This window comes from Schistocerca americana, chromosome 2 (assembly GCF_021461395.2).
Source record: "Schistocerca americana isolate TAMUIC-IGC-003095 chromosome 2, iqSchAmer2.1, whole genome shotgun sequence".
Taxonomy (NCBI): Eukaryota; Metazoa; Arthropoda; class Insecta; order Orthoptera; family Acrididae; genus Schistocerca; species Schistocerca americana.
The window spans coordinates 83,697,630-83,715,828 of NC_060120.1; the positions used below are offsets into that span (position 1 = coordinate 83,697,630).

The following is an 18,199-nucleotide window of genomic DNA, read 5'->3' on the forward strand; positions in this document are numbered from 1 at the left end:
GCCGGTACCTCAGTGTCAGTTGATTTCTGCGTGGTCAGTTCTGCGTGGCTCTCTCGCGTATTAGTGAAACAAACAAGCTCGTCGTTCATGTCGTCAAGCAAACTACCTCAAATCTTGTGTACAAAGATTTATAAAGTGAAAATGAATTCCACGTGTACAAAGTCCTGGGCACAGCTATACATAAATACCTGGGCAACTCCTGGTTTCTCAGCTAGTTTCCAATAAAATGCTGAAGCTTGCGACAGGTGCCTCCATTGTTGTCACAGGGAATAAAAAGAAATTTAAAAAAAAGGTAACTGTCAAAAGTTTAAAATAGATTACAAAAACATTTGACACACGTCTGAACTGTGCTCGAAATTATGTATAGCAAATTAGGTTCGCCCGATTAGGAATCTAGAGTTCACTTATTAACTTAGAATTTTAAAGAGCACCAGGCGGTATTTGTCTGGTAGATTATGAAGACTGTGCGATCTGCAGTTGTGTGTCCTTGAAACGCTACTGATATGGAAAGCAAAGCGGTTAAATATTTATCAATAAAATTACAATGGGAACGCAACAAATCGTTAACTGTACCAGGTGAGAGACGTAAGGAAACCACTGAGTGAGATTCGGTAACCTTTTCAACTGCTTTCTGATCGAAGGTTTCAATTTTCACCTTTTTTTATCGGGAAAAGTGTGCAAGCAATAACAATGACGCCAAGAGAAGTTACTTCTTGCGCCACGTGCATTCTCTTTCCTGATATCTAAATGATTCTCTATTGAAAAGTTTTTGCAATGGAAAAATTATTGGAACGCTTTCACAATTTCGGGAATAGATCACAGAAATATCTGAAAACCGCACAACAGCAGACTACACGGTCTATATAATCCACCAGGCAAATGTTCTCTAGTACTCATTAAAATTCTAAGATTCTATGTTAAACACTGAACTTTAAATGCTCAGTCGCCACTTCATCTGCTGAATATGATTTCGAGCATAATTAAAAGTCTCGTCAAATATTTTTCTAATCTATTTTGTTTCGTACACTTAGACTAGTCATTTCACAAAACATTTGATCATTTTTCCAATGTTTTTCATTTCCAAATTTCGTTTGGAGAGCATGAAATACATTTTACAAAACTGGACCTCACGCTCGTCAATTCGGCTCTTCTTTGTCCGTTTTCAGCTCACTGTTTGGCCACGAAAATTCGCAAAGAAGTCAATTCTATGGAGTCTAGTTTTCGTTCCGCTCAGACATTTGTCAAGTTTCATGTCAGCGTTACGTGCTATTCGCAAACTAGCTACGGTAGGTGAACTTTCAGACGCTTCATTTATTTAACTACAAAAGGTCACTAAGTTTTTCTGAATTACCCTGACAACATTCAACAAAAAAATTTTTTTTCTTTTTGTGAAACTAGACCTCACACATGGCGATTTGATACCCATTTGTCCATTTCCCACTCTTCGTTTGGCTAGGAAAATTCGGACAAATATTTCCCTAAAATCAATAATTATGTTTTGTCTTAATGAACCTGATTACTTCCAAGTAATTAAATCTTTCTTTGCAAAAGTAGTCCTCAGGCTAGTCAATCCGATACCTCATTTGTCTATTTAACACTCTTCGGTTGAGTACTAAAATCGTGTGATGGTTTGGGTGTCTTATTTCCGTTCTGCTGAAACATCTGGCCGAAAATTGCTGTCGCGGATCGCACGGAATTGTGTTTATTTATCAGCAGCAGCAGAGCCTGGAATCTTCCAGAGGAGCGCCAATGTGACTTATGCCTTGGAAGGCGAGTTGTCGGATCACAGCAGCTTCCGGGCGCCGCAGGACCGAGTGACGTCAGGTGGCGGGAGGGGTTGGTGCCACCCTTGGAACTAAGGCTCCCGCCACCCTGCAAACGTGAAGCGTCCGTCTATGCTTCCACACGGTGTCTAAAGTTTACGTGAAATATATTTTATCAACAAATATAGTGTTGAAACATCCCCTTAGAAAAATTATTGAATTACTGTGCTGAGAAATCTCTTACATTATTTGATTTTCAAACAGCTGAGCAAAACTGAACGTACTCAGACATTTCGCTCTTTACTTATTCTGATCATCACTAAACTGACACACAATATTTTTAGCACAACGCAATCTGGCTTTCTATAATCCCTACAAAAGAATGGCCCTGACTAACAATAACCTCTACCTTTCACAAATCACTTACCTCACAAAAATCTTCGTTACTCGAACTACTGCAATACGGCGAGCGCCACTACTGCCAGCTAAATAAAAGATTCTAACTACTGAAGGCACTAACTACTGATACGCATAGTTAGCAAATGAAAGATTTTGATAGAGAACAAACAATGTCTTTACCTTAATAGTGTTCAAAAGTCATAATATATATAGCAGTTCATGACATCCATTCTTACAAATGTGCTGTTTCTGATGGACACACGTCCAGATCATCCGCTCTCAAAAATCCGGCATCTCGCTTCCCCATATCCACCACTGCTGGCGGCTCACCTCCAACTGCGCAACGCTACGCGCTGTTAACAGCCAACAGCCCAGCACTACAATAGCGTATATTACAACAATGCCACATAGCCACAGACTGCACACAGCACAGCCAGTGATTTTCATACAGAGTGCTACGAGGCGTTACCAATATAAAAACCTAAACAGCTTACTTACAGTGTTCCTGTGAGTACATCGGTAGATGCGTACCAGCAATCTCTTCACGCTTGACACCTTGATTGTTACTATATAAAAATTGGTTCAATAGCGATTTGTTTTACCAGGTTTGACAGTTACCATTTTCTTCATTCTAATGAAAGTCAGTTAATTTACAAATTGCCGATACCTATGGGGAATTGAAATATTCGAAAGAATGTTTAAACGAATGTATCGTGCTTCTCTGTATCTTGTATGATTGTATCATTACAAATAAATAAGTAAAACACATTGACCTCATGTCCTGCTGACTGGAATGCGTGAGACTAATCGGTTCTGCAGGGAGAGCGTCAAGAGACCACCACACATTGCTCTACTTGTGAGAGCACACTCGCCTACCCTGAGCTGGACACCAGCATTTCACCATCCATCAGGACAACTTGTAACGTCCGAATCATCGCCTTCCATCTGTAAAATTTTAATTCCAAAACATTTGGACAGCTCCAGAGTTTCTCAGAGATTCTAGAGTCTCATTTCAGGCAGTGCCCATCTTTATAACGAATTTCTCTGTTTTACTAGTCTGTTGACTAAAAAACTTGTCATCAAAAAATTTCCTTTTGCTTTATTCTGAATCTTTTTTACCAGTGGTAGTGAAAATTAACACAAATAAAACAAAAGTATTGCCAATAGGAGGAAATAAGGAAATAAAAATTGTGCTGAATGGAGAAACACTAGAACCGGTGCAAAATTTTAAGTATCTTGGAAGCAGGATAGACACCGACTGGAAGTGCACCACAGAAATTGAAACAAGGATAGCAGTGGCAAAAGAGGCGTTTTATAAGAACGGGAGAATCTTCTGCAGCGGTCTGGACAGAGAACTCAGAAAGAGACTCATAAAATGTCTTGTATGGAGTGTTCGTCTATATGGCGCTGAAACATGGACTATGAGGAAAAAAGACAGAGAAAGGGTGGAGGCTTTTGAGATCCGGACATGGCGGAAGATGGAAAGAATAAGTTGGATGGACAGAGTAAAAAATGAAGAGGTACTGAGAAGAGTGGGAGAGAAAAGACAGTTACTAGATGTAATAAAGAGAAGAAAAAGAAATTGGATTGGGCATATATTAAGAAAGAATGACGGACTGATAAAAACAGTTTTAGAAGGTTATGTAGAAGGGAAAAGGAAGCGAGGAAGGAAGAGATTCCAGATACTGGATGACATGATGGACGGTACAACATACAGCAGCCTTAAGAAGGAAGCAATGGATTGCAGAAAATGGAGAGGCAAAGGACCTGCTAATATAGCAGATAACTGATGATGAGTGAATAATCCAAGAGAAATGCTGAGTTGCCTAAGGCGTTCCTCAGACAGCTACTTCCAAGTGTTCAATCTTGTACTTACCACAAAATCTACACATCAAAAGCAGAACAAAATGGAACAAAATTCAATAGGAAGTGTACAGAAAATACTGGAGTGGCTATGGGAAGAAAGTGCAAGCCTTTCTGAAATAAGAATACCTCTTCCAAAATACAAAACTAAAAATGAATAAGTATAATAAATAACAATACTAACAATGACTACTGTTGTTATGTCTATTACTGTAGAAATGAAGTCATTATACGCCATGAAAACATGTGTGGTTATTTTTATTCTTCTTCTACCAGTTTCCAATGTAGATTCTTACTAAGTGATTCATATAGAGTAATATAAAATTATCTGAATAAACATTTACCATTGTTTTGGAAACTTTAGTACAAAAACCAAAAGACAATACAATTACTTCCGCCCTAAGAAGCAAACGACAACGTTGAACGATCACCAGTATTCCAGATACCTGTTTCACGTGAGTTAACCTAACAGAGCAGAAGGTGAGAAATTCCTAAAGTGCCGCAGAATATGTGTTAGCTTAAAGAAGTTACCAGATTGCTAGATGTCACTGACACAGGTGGAACATCAGAAAGTCATGTCTTTATCTTTCTCATACTTACAAAATGTTTCCTCCTACATTAAGATATTTAAAACAATTTGTAGCAAGTGAAATGAGGGGAAATAGTGCTCTATTTTGGAACTGATATCAGGTCGCCTATGCAATTTAAAGGTTGTGAAATGAAACTAATGGAAATCTGAAGCTTTGATTCCTTGCATGATGTGTGCTTTAATTTTGCAAATTTTACACACAACCCTTAATATGTAGTGATTTCTGTTCGACTGATGATAATTATAGGGCCACTGTACTAAAGACTAGAAATGTTTATTACCTGCTCTGCTTGTTTACGTTACGCTAGTAACAAGCTGTCTATGAAGAGTTGTTCTAATCGTGACCCCTGGCAGGTGCATGCAAACCTACGCGACGTGCGCCTGTCGCACAACCAGCTGGAGCTGCTGGAGACGGACACGTTCTGGGGACTGCCGCAGCTTCAGACGCTGGTGCTGACGGGGAACCAGCTGCGCGGCCTGGCCCAGGGAGCACTCCGCGCGCTGCCCTCGCTCGTCACGCTACTGCTCGCCGACAACCGGCTGGCCACCCTCGCTCCAGGGGCGCTCTCCAGGCTGCCGGTGCTCTCCAGGCTCGACCTCCAGAACAACCGTCTGCACGAACTCTCGCTCTCCGCCTTCCTCAACGTCACCACGCCCGAGACGCCCATGGCACTCAATCTCTCCTACAATTCCATCACCGTGCTGCATCCTGCCTATTCGGAAATACACGTCCGCATCCTCGACCTGTCACACAATTTGCTTCCAGAGGTAAGAAGCCTAACACAAATTCTAGTGACTAACTTCAAATATGAGGGAATTTAGGCCTTAATACTCTCTGGACAACGAGGTAACAGTAAATCCCTAGTAAGAGTAATTTCAGGTGTGCCACAGGGGAGTGTGTTAGGACCGTTGCTATTCACAATATATATAAATGACCTTGTGGATAACATCGGAAGTTCACTGAGACTTTCTGTGGGTGATGCTGTAGTATATCGAGAGGTTGTAACAATGAAAAATTGTACTGAAATGCAGGAGGATCTGCAACGAATTGACGCATGGTGCAGGGAATGGCAATTGAATCTCAATGTAGACAAATGTAATGTGCTGCGAATACATAGAAAGAAAGATCCTTTATCATTTAGCTACAATATAGCAGGTCAACAACTGGAAGCAATTAATTCCATAAATTACCTGGGAGTAGGCATTGGGAGTGATTTAAAATGTAATGACCATATAAAATTAATCGTTGGTAAAGCATATGCCAGACTGAGATTCATTGGCAGAACCCTAAGGAAACGCAGGCGGAAAACAACGGAAGTAGGTTACAGTACACTTGTTCTCCCACTGTTTGAATACTGCTCACCGGTGTTGGATCCGTACCAGATAGGGTTGCAGAAGAGATAGAGAAGATCCAACGGAGAGCAGCGCGCTTCGTTACAGGATCATTCAGTAATCGCGAAAGCGTTACGGAGATGACAGATAAACTCCAGTAAAAGACTCTGCAAGAAAGACGCTCATTAGCTCGGTACGGGCTTTTGTTAAAGTTTCGAGAACATACCTTCACCGAGGAGTCAAGCAGTATATTGCTCCCTCCTACGTATATTTTACGAAGAGACCATGAGGATAAAATCAGAGAGATTAGAGCCGGAACAGAGACATACCGACAATCTTTCTTTCCACGAACAATACCAGACTGGAATAGAAAGGAGAACCGATAGAGGTACTCAAGGTACCCTCCGCCACACACCGTCAGATGGCTTGCGGAGTATGGATGTAGATTTAGATGTAATTATAGAGGTAGAATGTATACCGTCATTAAAGGGTCTCACGAGTTGCCCAATGGAAGGGGGGGGGGGGTTAGGGGAGGGGGGGGGGGGGTGAACACAGTGTCTATTCCAGACGACAGAGTTAGTCTGGTCCAGCCTGGGGATGACTGGCCAGTGTTTCTTCTAAATAGGTTGTTCCTATCTAGATCTTCTTACTAACTTACACGCAAATGATTTCGCGACATTGTTAAATATTTTACAAGTAGCTCTTGCCTAAGGGAAGTAAATGGCCAATGAATCGGACTGCATTACATTCACGAACTTGGCGACGGAAAGGCATGGATGTGTAAATTATTACCGACGAGCTACTTCGAGCTCACAAAATCGAAAAAAAAAACGTTCAAATGTGTGTGAAACCTTATGGGACTTAACTGCTTAGGTCATCAGCCCGTAAGCTTACTCACTACTTAACCTAAATTATCCTAAGGACAAACACACGCACACACACACACACACACACACACACACACACACCTATGCCCCAGGGAGGACTCGAACCTCCACCGGCATCAGCCGTACAGTCCATGACTGCAGCGCCTTAGACCGCTCGGCTAAACACGCGCGGCACAAAATCTAATATCAGTTTCCACACTAGTAGTAAAATCCTACAGTCTTTTGAAAGAACTTTGCTATTTATTAGTGGTATAGGGATAGCGATAATTTTAACTTTGTCATATGTCAAAACGAAGATTACAACTCTTGTTTATGCTCATTTAATATTGTAATAGAGTAAATGACTGAACCAGATATAAAAATAAACGTTTCCGAGTAAGTCTGAGGAGCAACAACTCGTGTAATTTTTTAATTGGTCTCTCACTCTACGTATTGCTGACTCTGAGTGTTAACATGTCTAAACTGAGCCCCAGATTGGACCTCGTGCACTGCTGCAAAAGCTCCGAAGACGGATCAGGAGGAAAGTTTCAAGTAGAGGCTCACCTGAGACAAGAATTCGCAAGTACAACGGCCATGTCCGTTTCACATGAGCCTTCCCATCACTGGTTTGGATCTGAATGACGAGCCAATAATTTGAACTCGTCTTTAATGAAAGTCTAATGTCTTAAACACTGCCTGGTGTCAGCTGGTAATATTGCGTGAGGCCTAGAAACACAAGAGTTTATGGCACAATTACGTCTTCCGTATTCCATTCACATGTATAACAATAAAGATAATTCTTCGTCAATGTGGAACGTTTACTGGAATGGATATAGCTGATTGAAAACTTAGTGAATCATTATGTGTATCTTCAATCACAACGAAAGGGTCACAGAAACGCTAAAAATTCTCCCACAGCAGATGCTACATTAAAGAGCTTATAGTCCCAAGAGTAAGAAAAACGATTATCTCATCTGTAACTCATTACATGAAATGATCGAAGAGGTAGAAACGGAGAAATTACTATTATGTAGAAGCGGACAAAATGAATAGTTAAATTTTAAATATTTCAATAAATTAATGTCTGGTAGCTATTTAACAAGAACGTATTTTAGTGTAGAACGTAATTTACACTCAGTACGTCGTCTATTGACGAAACAGCCCTTAGAACAGGTTTACAAAGTTGTACAATCTCTTTAATATTAGATTTATTACGCAGCGCTAAAGGGCTAGGCAAGGTAACTAACCACGACTTCTATGACTAAATTAATTTTCTGAAATGTGGTTGATTTTGTAATGCCACTGTATACAGATCAAGATGTATCAAGACAAAAACATTGTACACATGACCGACAGCAACACACAACATAATAAATTATAAGGGATTTGATCATTTGAATGAGGCCATATTTGTGAATTACTGATGTTTAAATTACAGGTATGTAAGATTATTTATTCTGTGCAAGCTGTGTGATAACACCTATTTAGGGAATTTATTTTGTAGTTTACTAATTATCCGTATTCCAACTATATATAAAGAGTGAATGAGGTTCCTCTGTGGGAAAGGATTACTCCTGCAGGCACTTACTCGCATTACTATACTTTCAGTGGTAAATCTCGTGATAGTATTTATACTGGCAAAATATCATTCTCTGCAGTATTAAACAAGAGATCAATAACTCTATTCACACCTCTACGGAATTTTAAGAGGTCCCAATTCCACAAAAGTAATCACGCACAGTTACAGAAAGGTAACATTCCGTAATGAAGGAAAAATACGCCTGATAACAGATAACACTTCTTAGCTAGATGTGCCTAGCATTAAATGATATACTAATGACTCGAAAGTTGATCTGTTCTTGGGTTCACTCGGCATATTTTACAGTCAACAACTCCCTGGACACGAGCTCAAGAGCCGAGCCCCTTTAGTCATGGAGCTCTATAAACACAATTGCAGTGATATCACCCACACAATATACTCTGGCTGTACGATTAATTTCTGCTCCTAATAGAACATTAAAGAGCTCGAGTGACTATTAGCAACACAACCCTCACGAAAGGACTGCTGTTAACTGACAAGTTAAAAATAAGCATTGATTTAGAAATGGAATAAAAAATAACCCCTGCTAAAATGGTTCACTTAGAACGGTACTATTTGCCTGTATTCCGCAAGATGCATCTGTTATCAACAGATTTGGCTTTTAGCAGAAAATTAGTCGCAATAGTTATTATTAAAATTTGGAAAGGTGTAAGGTAGAAAGTTAGAATTTAGGTAATTGTTTGTGTCAAGGTGTTCAGCACATAGGTTTCCTCCCTTTGTGTGAAAGTATTTTCCATTTATTCTTATAGGAACCATTCACCAATTATAAGACCCAAGGAAAAGATAAATCAATAGAGAGATCCGCACTGAAACTCCTACGCAGAGCTTGGTTAAAGTGGCTGAACTCATATTCGGAAGAATCTGGTGGTACAAGTGACCTCCCTAGAAGTTCATCTAAGATGCGGAACCTATTCACTGTCATCACTTCTGTCTCTATGCTGTTCATTTTTCGAACACAACCTACGACCACTATAGAGATAGAAGTGATGACGCTCTCTGCAGGACCTGACCATCATTTTGCAGGACAATGCTCAAGCACGTACAGTGCAAGGTTTTACTGATTTCTTTGACTGATGGAGTTTCTAAGTGCTATACAACCTATTGCACTCCCATGACTTAAGCCCTCGTGAGTTCAATTCGATTTCTAAACTGAAGGAAACACTTCACGGTATTCGCTTCAGAACCGCTACAAATGAGTCGCGCAATAGACCGCGCTGCTCGAACTATCAACACAAGTGGCACTGACAAGAGTATCCTACTACTTTCACATCGCTGGCAACAGGTTATACACAATACTGGTGACTACTTTGAATGTCAGTAAGACTTTGAAACACGTTTGTATTTTGTACGAGCTGTAAATAAATAGCTGCCACCATAAAAAATCGAACCCTCGTGTATTACCCGTCTTTGCCTTTACCTTACACCTACTTTTCTCGGGATTTCGAACATCTAGCAACTTTTACACTGTCGAACACTTTTTCCAGGTCGACATATCCTAAGAACTGGCCTTGATTTTTCTTCAGTATGGCTTCCATTATCAACCTCAACGTCAGAAATGAAATGCCCCTCTGGTGCCTTTACCTTTCCTAAAGCCCAACTGTTCGTCATTTAACACATTCTCAGTTTTCTTCTCCATTGTTCTGTATATTATTCCTGTTAGTAAACTGGATGTATAAGCTGTTACGCTGATTGTACTATAATTCTCGCGTTTGTCGGCTCTTACAATTTTGGAAATTGTGATGACGATGTTTTCTCGAAGGTTTGGTGGTATATCGCCAGGCTCATACATTCCAAACGCCAATTTGGATATTTCTTTTGTTTCCACTTCCCCTAGTGATTTAAAAAATTATGATGAAATGTCGTCTATCGTTTCAACCTTATTCGATCTTTAAGTTCCAAAGCTCTTTTAAATTTTGATTCTAATTCTACATCTCCTATCTCTTCCCAATGGACTCCTGTTTCTTTTTCTTTCATGCCACCACGCCAGTCGTCTCTCTCACACAGGCCTCTTCCCACCCATCTGCTCTGTCTTCTGCATTTAACAGCGGAATTTCCATTACCCTGTTAATGATACCACACTTGCTTTTAATTTCACTGAAGCTTATATTGACTTTTCTGTATGCTGAATCAATCATTTCGACACTGATTTGCTTTTCAATATATTCACATTTCTCATGTAGCAATTTCGCCTTAGCTTCCATCCACTACTAGTTTATTTAATTCCTAAGTGGCTTGTAACTCTGTATTCCTGAATTTCTCCGAACATTTTTGTACTTCCGTCTTTCGTCGATCAACTGAAGTAGTTCTTCTGTTACCCATGGCTTCTTCGTCTTACCCTCCTTGTACCTAAGTTTTTCTCTCCAACTTCCGTAATGGCACTTTTGAGAGAAGTCTATTCCTTTTAAACCGGACTGCATTCACTATCGCAGTATCTATAACCTCAGAGAACTTAAAGCCTGTCTCTTCATTCCTTAGTACTTCCCTAGCCCATTTCTTTGTCCACTAATTCTTTGTAACTAGTCTCTTAAACTTCATCCTACTCTTCATCACTACCAAAGGTGTGATCTGAGTCGGTATCTGCCCCTGGGTAAGCATTACAGTCTGACATCTGATTTCGTAACTTTTTCTTGACCATGATGTAATCTAACTGAAATCTTCTCGTATGTGCCGACCTTTACAAAGTATAGCTCCTCCTTTGTGATCCTTGGACAAGATATTGGCTATTACTACCTGAAATTTATTGTAGAACTGAATTAGTCTTTCTCGTCTCTCATTTCTACTACCAAGTCCATATTCTCCCGTAATTCTTTCTTCTGGTCCCTCCCCACAACCGCATTCCAGTCCCTTTTTGTTTGCCTTTGCGTACTGAATGACCCATTCAGTATCCTCACGTAATTTCTGTATCTCTTCATCTTCTGCAACGTCGGCAGGTGTACCTGAACTATTCTTGTCAGTATTGGTTTGCTGTCGATTCTGATAAGAACCACCCGATTATTGAACTGTCCATAGTAAATTACTCTCTCTTCTACTTTCCTACTCATAACGAAACCTACTCCCGTTATACTATTCTCTGCTGCTGTTGAATTTATCAGATACTCTCCCGACTACAAATCTACTAGTTCCACTTCACCTGAGAATGGACATGGAAAACAATCATGACTGATTGCATGAAACAATTAACTCATGCAGCAAACGATGGCTGCACTACTTTGATGTCTGTGATGTGAGTTATCGCACTAATAGAACTAAACCTACTGATTACCCGGGACAAAAAAGATGGACGTATTAATACTCACGAAACCCATGTGTGGATCAGATACGGAAAATATTTGGCACTAGTACTGTATGGTAACCATGGTTGTCATGGACGTACTGGGGAGCAGCCAAGCAAAGTAAATGCGTTAACAAGCACAAATATGTATCGGTTACCGTGTTTATTATGGGGTGGATGCTCCAGGTAGCCGATAAACAGCTTATCCACAGGCTGCTCTTCCTGACTAGAATGCAGACTACACCTGCGGGTATTAGAGTTACTTTTATCTTTTCTGAATTATTGACACTGGCTGACTAACTTTCTGACATCAACATCCAAACTCAACCACGATAAATACTGCTGGTTTTCAAGTACCCAGATGTTTCCCACACAGAGATTAGTGAATGTGTTAAATACCACTGGGATGGATTTCTGTGGAAGACAAAAGTTCACCTTCCCATCATAGCGGTTACAGTAACACTAGAGGCCATTGCTGATGCAATATCACAGTACTTGTTGCCCGTCCATAGGCTGTTACTTTGCATTACTTAATTGAGCATATTCATAGTGGGAAATTCTAACTGCTGAGTGGAAAATCCTGACTGTTTTTTCGGGTCAAGCCTGTTTATCCATGCCCAGCCGAAATAGTTCATGATCAGTGTGGAACTTAAATTTCTCGAGCCCGAACAAGATAGCCAAGGCCTCCAGGTCACACGCAAAGTAATTAACTTCGGTGACTGTTAATCACCTCAAAGCACAGGCAACCGGCTTACACTCACGATCTCACCCTTACAGTAACACAACTGCTATGCCTGAATTAGAGGCAACAGTCTGCTAGATAAACTCGCGGTCGAAATCAGGAACAGATGGGACTGGAGCACCAGCAGGGACAATTTTCAAGAGTTCGAATGCAGATACTGGATGTTGGTTCGCTGAAATTTTTCGTCGTTTGGGCGCGACTGATTCACAAAGGTGGTGAGTTGGGCAAAATTAGCGATAAAGTTCCGAAAAAAATTCATCATGCACTCAAATCCAGCAACGTGCTTCTTTTCTTTAGGCGGAGTTAACAGATAGGTAGCTTAGTTGCCATCCTGAGTGTTCCTGATCCCGTAAGTCTACAAAGGGACACGGTGAGTCCCAGAAACGAAATCTGCCAGTGGCCCAAATTTGCCTCCGAAGATTACAAAAATGTTCAAATGTGTGTGAAATCTTATGGGACTCAACTGCTAAGGTCATCAGTCCCTAAGCTTACACACTACTTATCCTAAATTATCGCAAGGACAAACACACACACCCATGCCCGAGGGAGGACTCGAACTTACGAAGATTACAGAATCAGTTTACTTTCGCATAAACGGTTCTACGGCTGGCGTAAATAATCAAGACGTTCAACAAGGTTCTTGCTTTTCATTACAACATCATATAGATAACTGGAAGTATATTTAAATTTGATCTAGGCAACTCAGACTCTAGCAAATAAGACAACACAGCCACCCCAGTGGTCAACCCAAAAGGGACACGAGTGTGTTCAAACAGATTCCAGTCAATGCAAAATGCTCTGAGAAGTTTGACTCTTCGGCCAGTGTCATCTAATGATAGACTTGATTAAATCAAAATGTTAAAATACCGAACTCCCGAAATCTACGCAAAACAATTAAGGGATTCAGGTAGTGGCGCCTGCTCCAATACTACCTCTTACCTCAGGGAGCAGTCATTAACCACTGGCCCATAATCATCACCATAGGGCTCAGGAACTATATAATTGGTGATGAATAATGGCTACATGCAACACACCACCCTCCAGAAGTTGATCGATAATCTTACATAGCCCCTTCATTTTAGGAGGAGACAATCGGTATAGAGATTGTCAGAAAGGGATTTAATCGATGCGTTGGGAGACGATCGGTAGGGAGACTGGTAGACAGAGATCTGAATGGTGAGCTTAATTTTATCCGTGACCCCTGATTTATCCTGCCTCGGGCATGGATGTTTGTGATGTCCTTAGGTTAGTTAGGTTTAACTAGTTCTAAGTTCTAGGGGACTAATGACCTCAGCAGTTGAGTCCCATAGTGCTCAGAGCCATTTGAACCATTTGAACCCTGATTTATTCGTAAGGACGTCAGGACATTTCCCACGTACTTCAAACAATTACTGAGCCTCAACTTCACTCAGAGGAGCATTACAAGGAAAAATATTGTCTTCAACATTACACACGACTTGAATAGAGTTATGAATAGACAGAACATATCTTTCGTTGGGCTGAAAATTAAAAAGGAACGCGCTATTTGCATTACCTAAAATCTGACCCATCTTCTTTCAAAAATCACAGTCAAGCATATATAATTTGACAAACCCATGACGGTGGTATCAGCCAAGCCCGCCCACAAATACCTAAATTACCTCGGATTTCGCCCAACATGGCAAAAACTCGTAATTGATCATACAACGTTGCCTGATTACTTCTTGTGAAGGAGGAAGCTTACGAACATTAAGATACTTGCTGTACCACCGATAAGAGAGGGACATTACTGCCCGAGTCAAGTAAAGCACAAACTGGCTCATGATTTAAGGTGGTACAGAGAAATAGCAAACTTGAGTTACAGTCGGCCTTTACGTTATTACAGCCGTCTAGGGAACCCAGGCACTTCTTATTGCGAGTCACTATCCGATGGCGTCAGCTCCATTTAACATTAGCTTGTGTTTTTGGGGGGGGTTCTGCATTAGATGATCTTACTGATTGCACTTAAAACATGTTCTACTGTCACATGCCACATCAGGGGCTTTGTTGTTAACAGCAAGGGGATCTGACCTATAGTCATGAACCCTGTACTTTTCAACGCTAAACTGGATGTTTTCTATACTCTCCACTACTTTATCTAACTTTGCAGAGGTCTCTGGTTTATTAGTGAACAGAATATGTGGCTGGATCTCTAGACGCATACCTTCTGGAATATTATTTAGTGCCTCCAGTTCGGTAACCCAAAGGCAGACAGTTGACACGGCTGCCCATACTTCATCAGTATATCAGACGACGATATGTAGTAGAAATGATGAAACTTCATAAAAATGTTGATATGCCAACCCATTTTCATTCCACTTGACAAATTTTCGTCTAACAACTTTTTACGGACGTTACCAAAGACTTGTTGTCATCAAGGGCCTTAGCTGCAATTCTGCTCAGTTTACCGCAGGTTAGTGGGCCAATAATTTGAAATACGACGGAGTGGGAAATTTGCAGAAATTAAGCCCGGATTTGGAAATGAATTGCTCACTACACCAAAAGATATACATGTTCACTGCTTGACTCTATTGACAACTAATCACTGCCCCTGTCAAAGAATGATTAGGTAATTTGTTAAATAGGTTTCACCTTCCCTCACAATTCCTATCCCAGTTACCTACCACCTCACTGCAAGAAGTCTGATCAGAAGGGAAAGTGTCTTCTTTATAACGATCAGAAATTTCTAACCAGCTCAGCAAACTGGCATAAAATTGTAACTGAATGTTTTTACTGAGCATCTCTTCAATAAGAGGGACTTGTTTAGAATCAGTATTTACCATACATAAATCCTGAATGCAGTTACCCAAATGGTTCAGATGTTCCTGAATCCTAAAGACATGCAAAACCAAAGATACAGTACCCTGGAAATGGCCGGCCGGTGTAGCCGAGCGGTTCTAGGCGCTACAGTCTGGAACCGCGAGACCGCTACGTCGCAGGTTCGAATCCTGCCTCGGGCATGGATGTGTGTGATGTCCTTAGGTTAGTTAGGTTTAAGTAGTTCTAAGTTCTAGGGGACTGATGACCTCAGAAGTTAAGTCCCATAGTGCTTAGAGCCATTTGAACCCTGTAAATCAGCGCATGTGTTACATACCTCGCCAATGTCGTAGGCTGCAATATTGAGGAAGCGATGCAGTGCACTGAGCAGCCATTGAGTTAACTCGACTATGCTGACATCGACAGGTAGATCACACCCCAGGAGCTCATATTGGAGTTGATTTTTAGTCAGGTAGGATATCTCCAGCAAAGCTAGCCTGTCAATAGCTGGTTCCACCATTATAATCACCTGAAGTCAGCAAAAGAAGCAGTAAATTTTGCACATACAAAAACCTTATTATCTACCAAAACTTCTTAATCCGTTTATAATGCCTGTACACTGTCAGAACCACATTCTGCTACCATTAAAAGAGCAGGTAGTTTGGAAATAGGAATGGCAAGGTGCTAATTATTAAGGAGGTAATCATTTTAGTCATATTTATATGCCACAGATACCAAAATAAACCAAACAAGAGCGAGTAATATTTATCCATCACTGAGGTCCAATTTAACATGAGACAACGATGAACAATTAAGCTCAAAAGAATATCACAATACGGCTCAGTAAGCTAGCAGAGTTTTAAATTACTTTCTTTTTAAAAAAATCATGGAGTTCGCTTTTTCAGTTTATAACAAAGCAAGAGCCTTGAACATTGTAAACATTAAAAATTTATCTTCAGAGGCACTCAATGGATTCAGCAGTTCGTATTCTGGCTACTTGAAAAGCAATATTACAATAACCACAATATAAATAACATGTTAAAAATTTAAGAAAAGACTTTCAAGCTGGCAGAATATGTGACATCTACATTGCATTTAAAATAAGAAAGGGGACATTGGCAAAAAGAAGCACAAGCAATTGTCTACAAGGTCAACCAACGACAATTTCAAAGGAAATAAGGGGGCTGAAAATCATGAATTACCCCACACATGTGAACCAGCTCTAGCTCAGCTCACACCCTAAATTTTTGCTCGATTCAGTACAGATTCTAAAACATACACCCAACAGTTCAAATAAAAGCAAACCTTTCCAGATAAGGTAATCACAAAACATCGCTGGGTAAAAGGCAAGCCCTTTTACAAGTGAATCAGTTTTTCACTCAGGCGCATTAACAGCCAGTAATGTAAACCAGACTAGCTTATGGCAGTAACACCAAACAAAAGTCAGTAGCTACAGCACAGGGATCTTAACGAACCGCAGTTGACACTTTATCACACACAACATATGTTGTCTACCGTTTATTCTTGCGTTGGACTTGGGAGAATTAAGGACAGTGTATATGACCACGTCCAGCAGCCAAGGCAGGAAGAAACAGGCCTAGTCGAACTCCCAAAGTATGAGCCGCTACCAGAAAGGCAGTGAGAGCCAGCCACTCTCTACTACGGATAGGCGTGCTTCCCTAAGTAAACATCCACCATCCGAATGCGATGAGTAGACCTGTACAGGCAACAAGCTCAGCGCGTGATGCTGCACTTACAGTCAACACCCAGTAGACCTCTCGCATGAGCTGCGCTCCACAAGGCCGTCAGCTACCGAGACACTTGGTGAGTGTATAGCCTAATATAGCCTTATACATAGATGAAGCGGAGTACAATCGCACCTCCTCCCAATACAACAGAGAAGCCATTGCTAGGTAACGAAACCCAAAGAAGTCATGTAAATCTAAGAATCGATTACGTGTACACGGCACACTAAGATTATTCCAGAGATGAAATAGTTCTCCAAGGCATAAAACGGTGGTCTATCCAGGAACAAAGAACCTACTGAAATTCAAAAGTGTCAGTGGAGTATTTAATAGCCTATCTTTTACGTTGTTATTCCACTTCACGCCAACAATCAGTAAGTGAAATCGGATTAAGTAAAAATGTTGTAAAAAAGCAGTTACAATTAATAAAATACTTTTAAAAAGAAGTTATCGAAAACTAACGCAAAGACCCAGTTCCAAGGCGGACAAAATTTTCAAGACGAATTAAAGAAATGTGCATCATTTGTATATATCACACATTCCGTAATAGAAGACCTGGTTCCATTTTAAGGTATAATATTGTATATGACTGATGAAGCACTACTTAGCTGAGGACTTTTTATATTACTAGCTTTAAAAATATATAGCATTATTTGCCACAGATTTCTGTAAGCGAAGAATTAACAAATACCAAAAATTCCACGTTAGACGACCTCCTTCCATTTCAATGCGTAAAGCGGTGAATGACCGAAGAAGTACGTCTTAACTGAGGACTTGTTATAGAACTAGTTTTAATAATATATAGCGTTTTACTCACCAAAAAGTTTGTAAATGACGAATTAACGATATCTTCCTAATAACTTTAATAATTTATTCAGCGCTTAAGATATAGACAAATGCTGCACAAAATACAAACTCGTGACTCAAAACATCTAAAACAGCAGAAAATGCTGGTAACTGCTTTAGTGGTCTATAGTGAGCATTCCAGCACGTGATTCTAAAAGTGGCCAATAGACTGAAACACGGACTAAGAAATATCGTGTGATCCAAGGTACACTATCCTCGAGATAGAACTGTTTTCCCTACGTAAGAAAGGATATTTAAGGTTTTTCACACCGTGTCCAGTGCTGCAGAGCCTGGCTCTGATCATCGAAATGAACAGTGGCTCCTTTTATGGACTATGGCACACGGTTTACTGGTCTCACTCGAAACTGATGTGTGAGGAGTAGCTTTGGAACAAAGTGTAAGAAAGTC

At 40.4% G+C, this 18,199-nt stretch overlaps 1 protein-coding gene across 1 annotated transcript in view; it reads left to right on the top strand.

Moving 5' to 3' along the window:
- The window catches only part of LOC124593797 (chaoptin-like), a 161,715-nt gene that overhangs the window by 104,948 nt on the left and 38,568 nt on the right, over positions 1 to 18,199 (top strand). Inside the window, exon 6 of the mRNA XM_047132145.1 lies at positions 4,969 to 5,382. Coding sequence (XP_046988101.1) covers positions 4,969 to 5,382 — 414 coding nt within the window. The remainder of the gene's footprint in view (positions 1 to 4,968; positions 5,383 to 18,199) is intronic.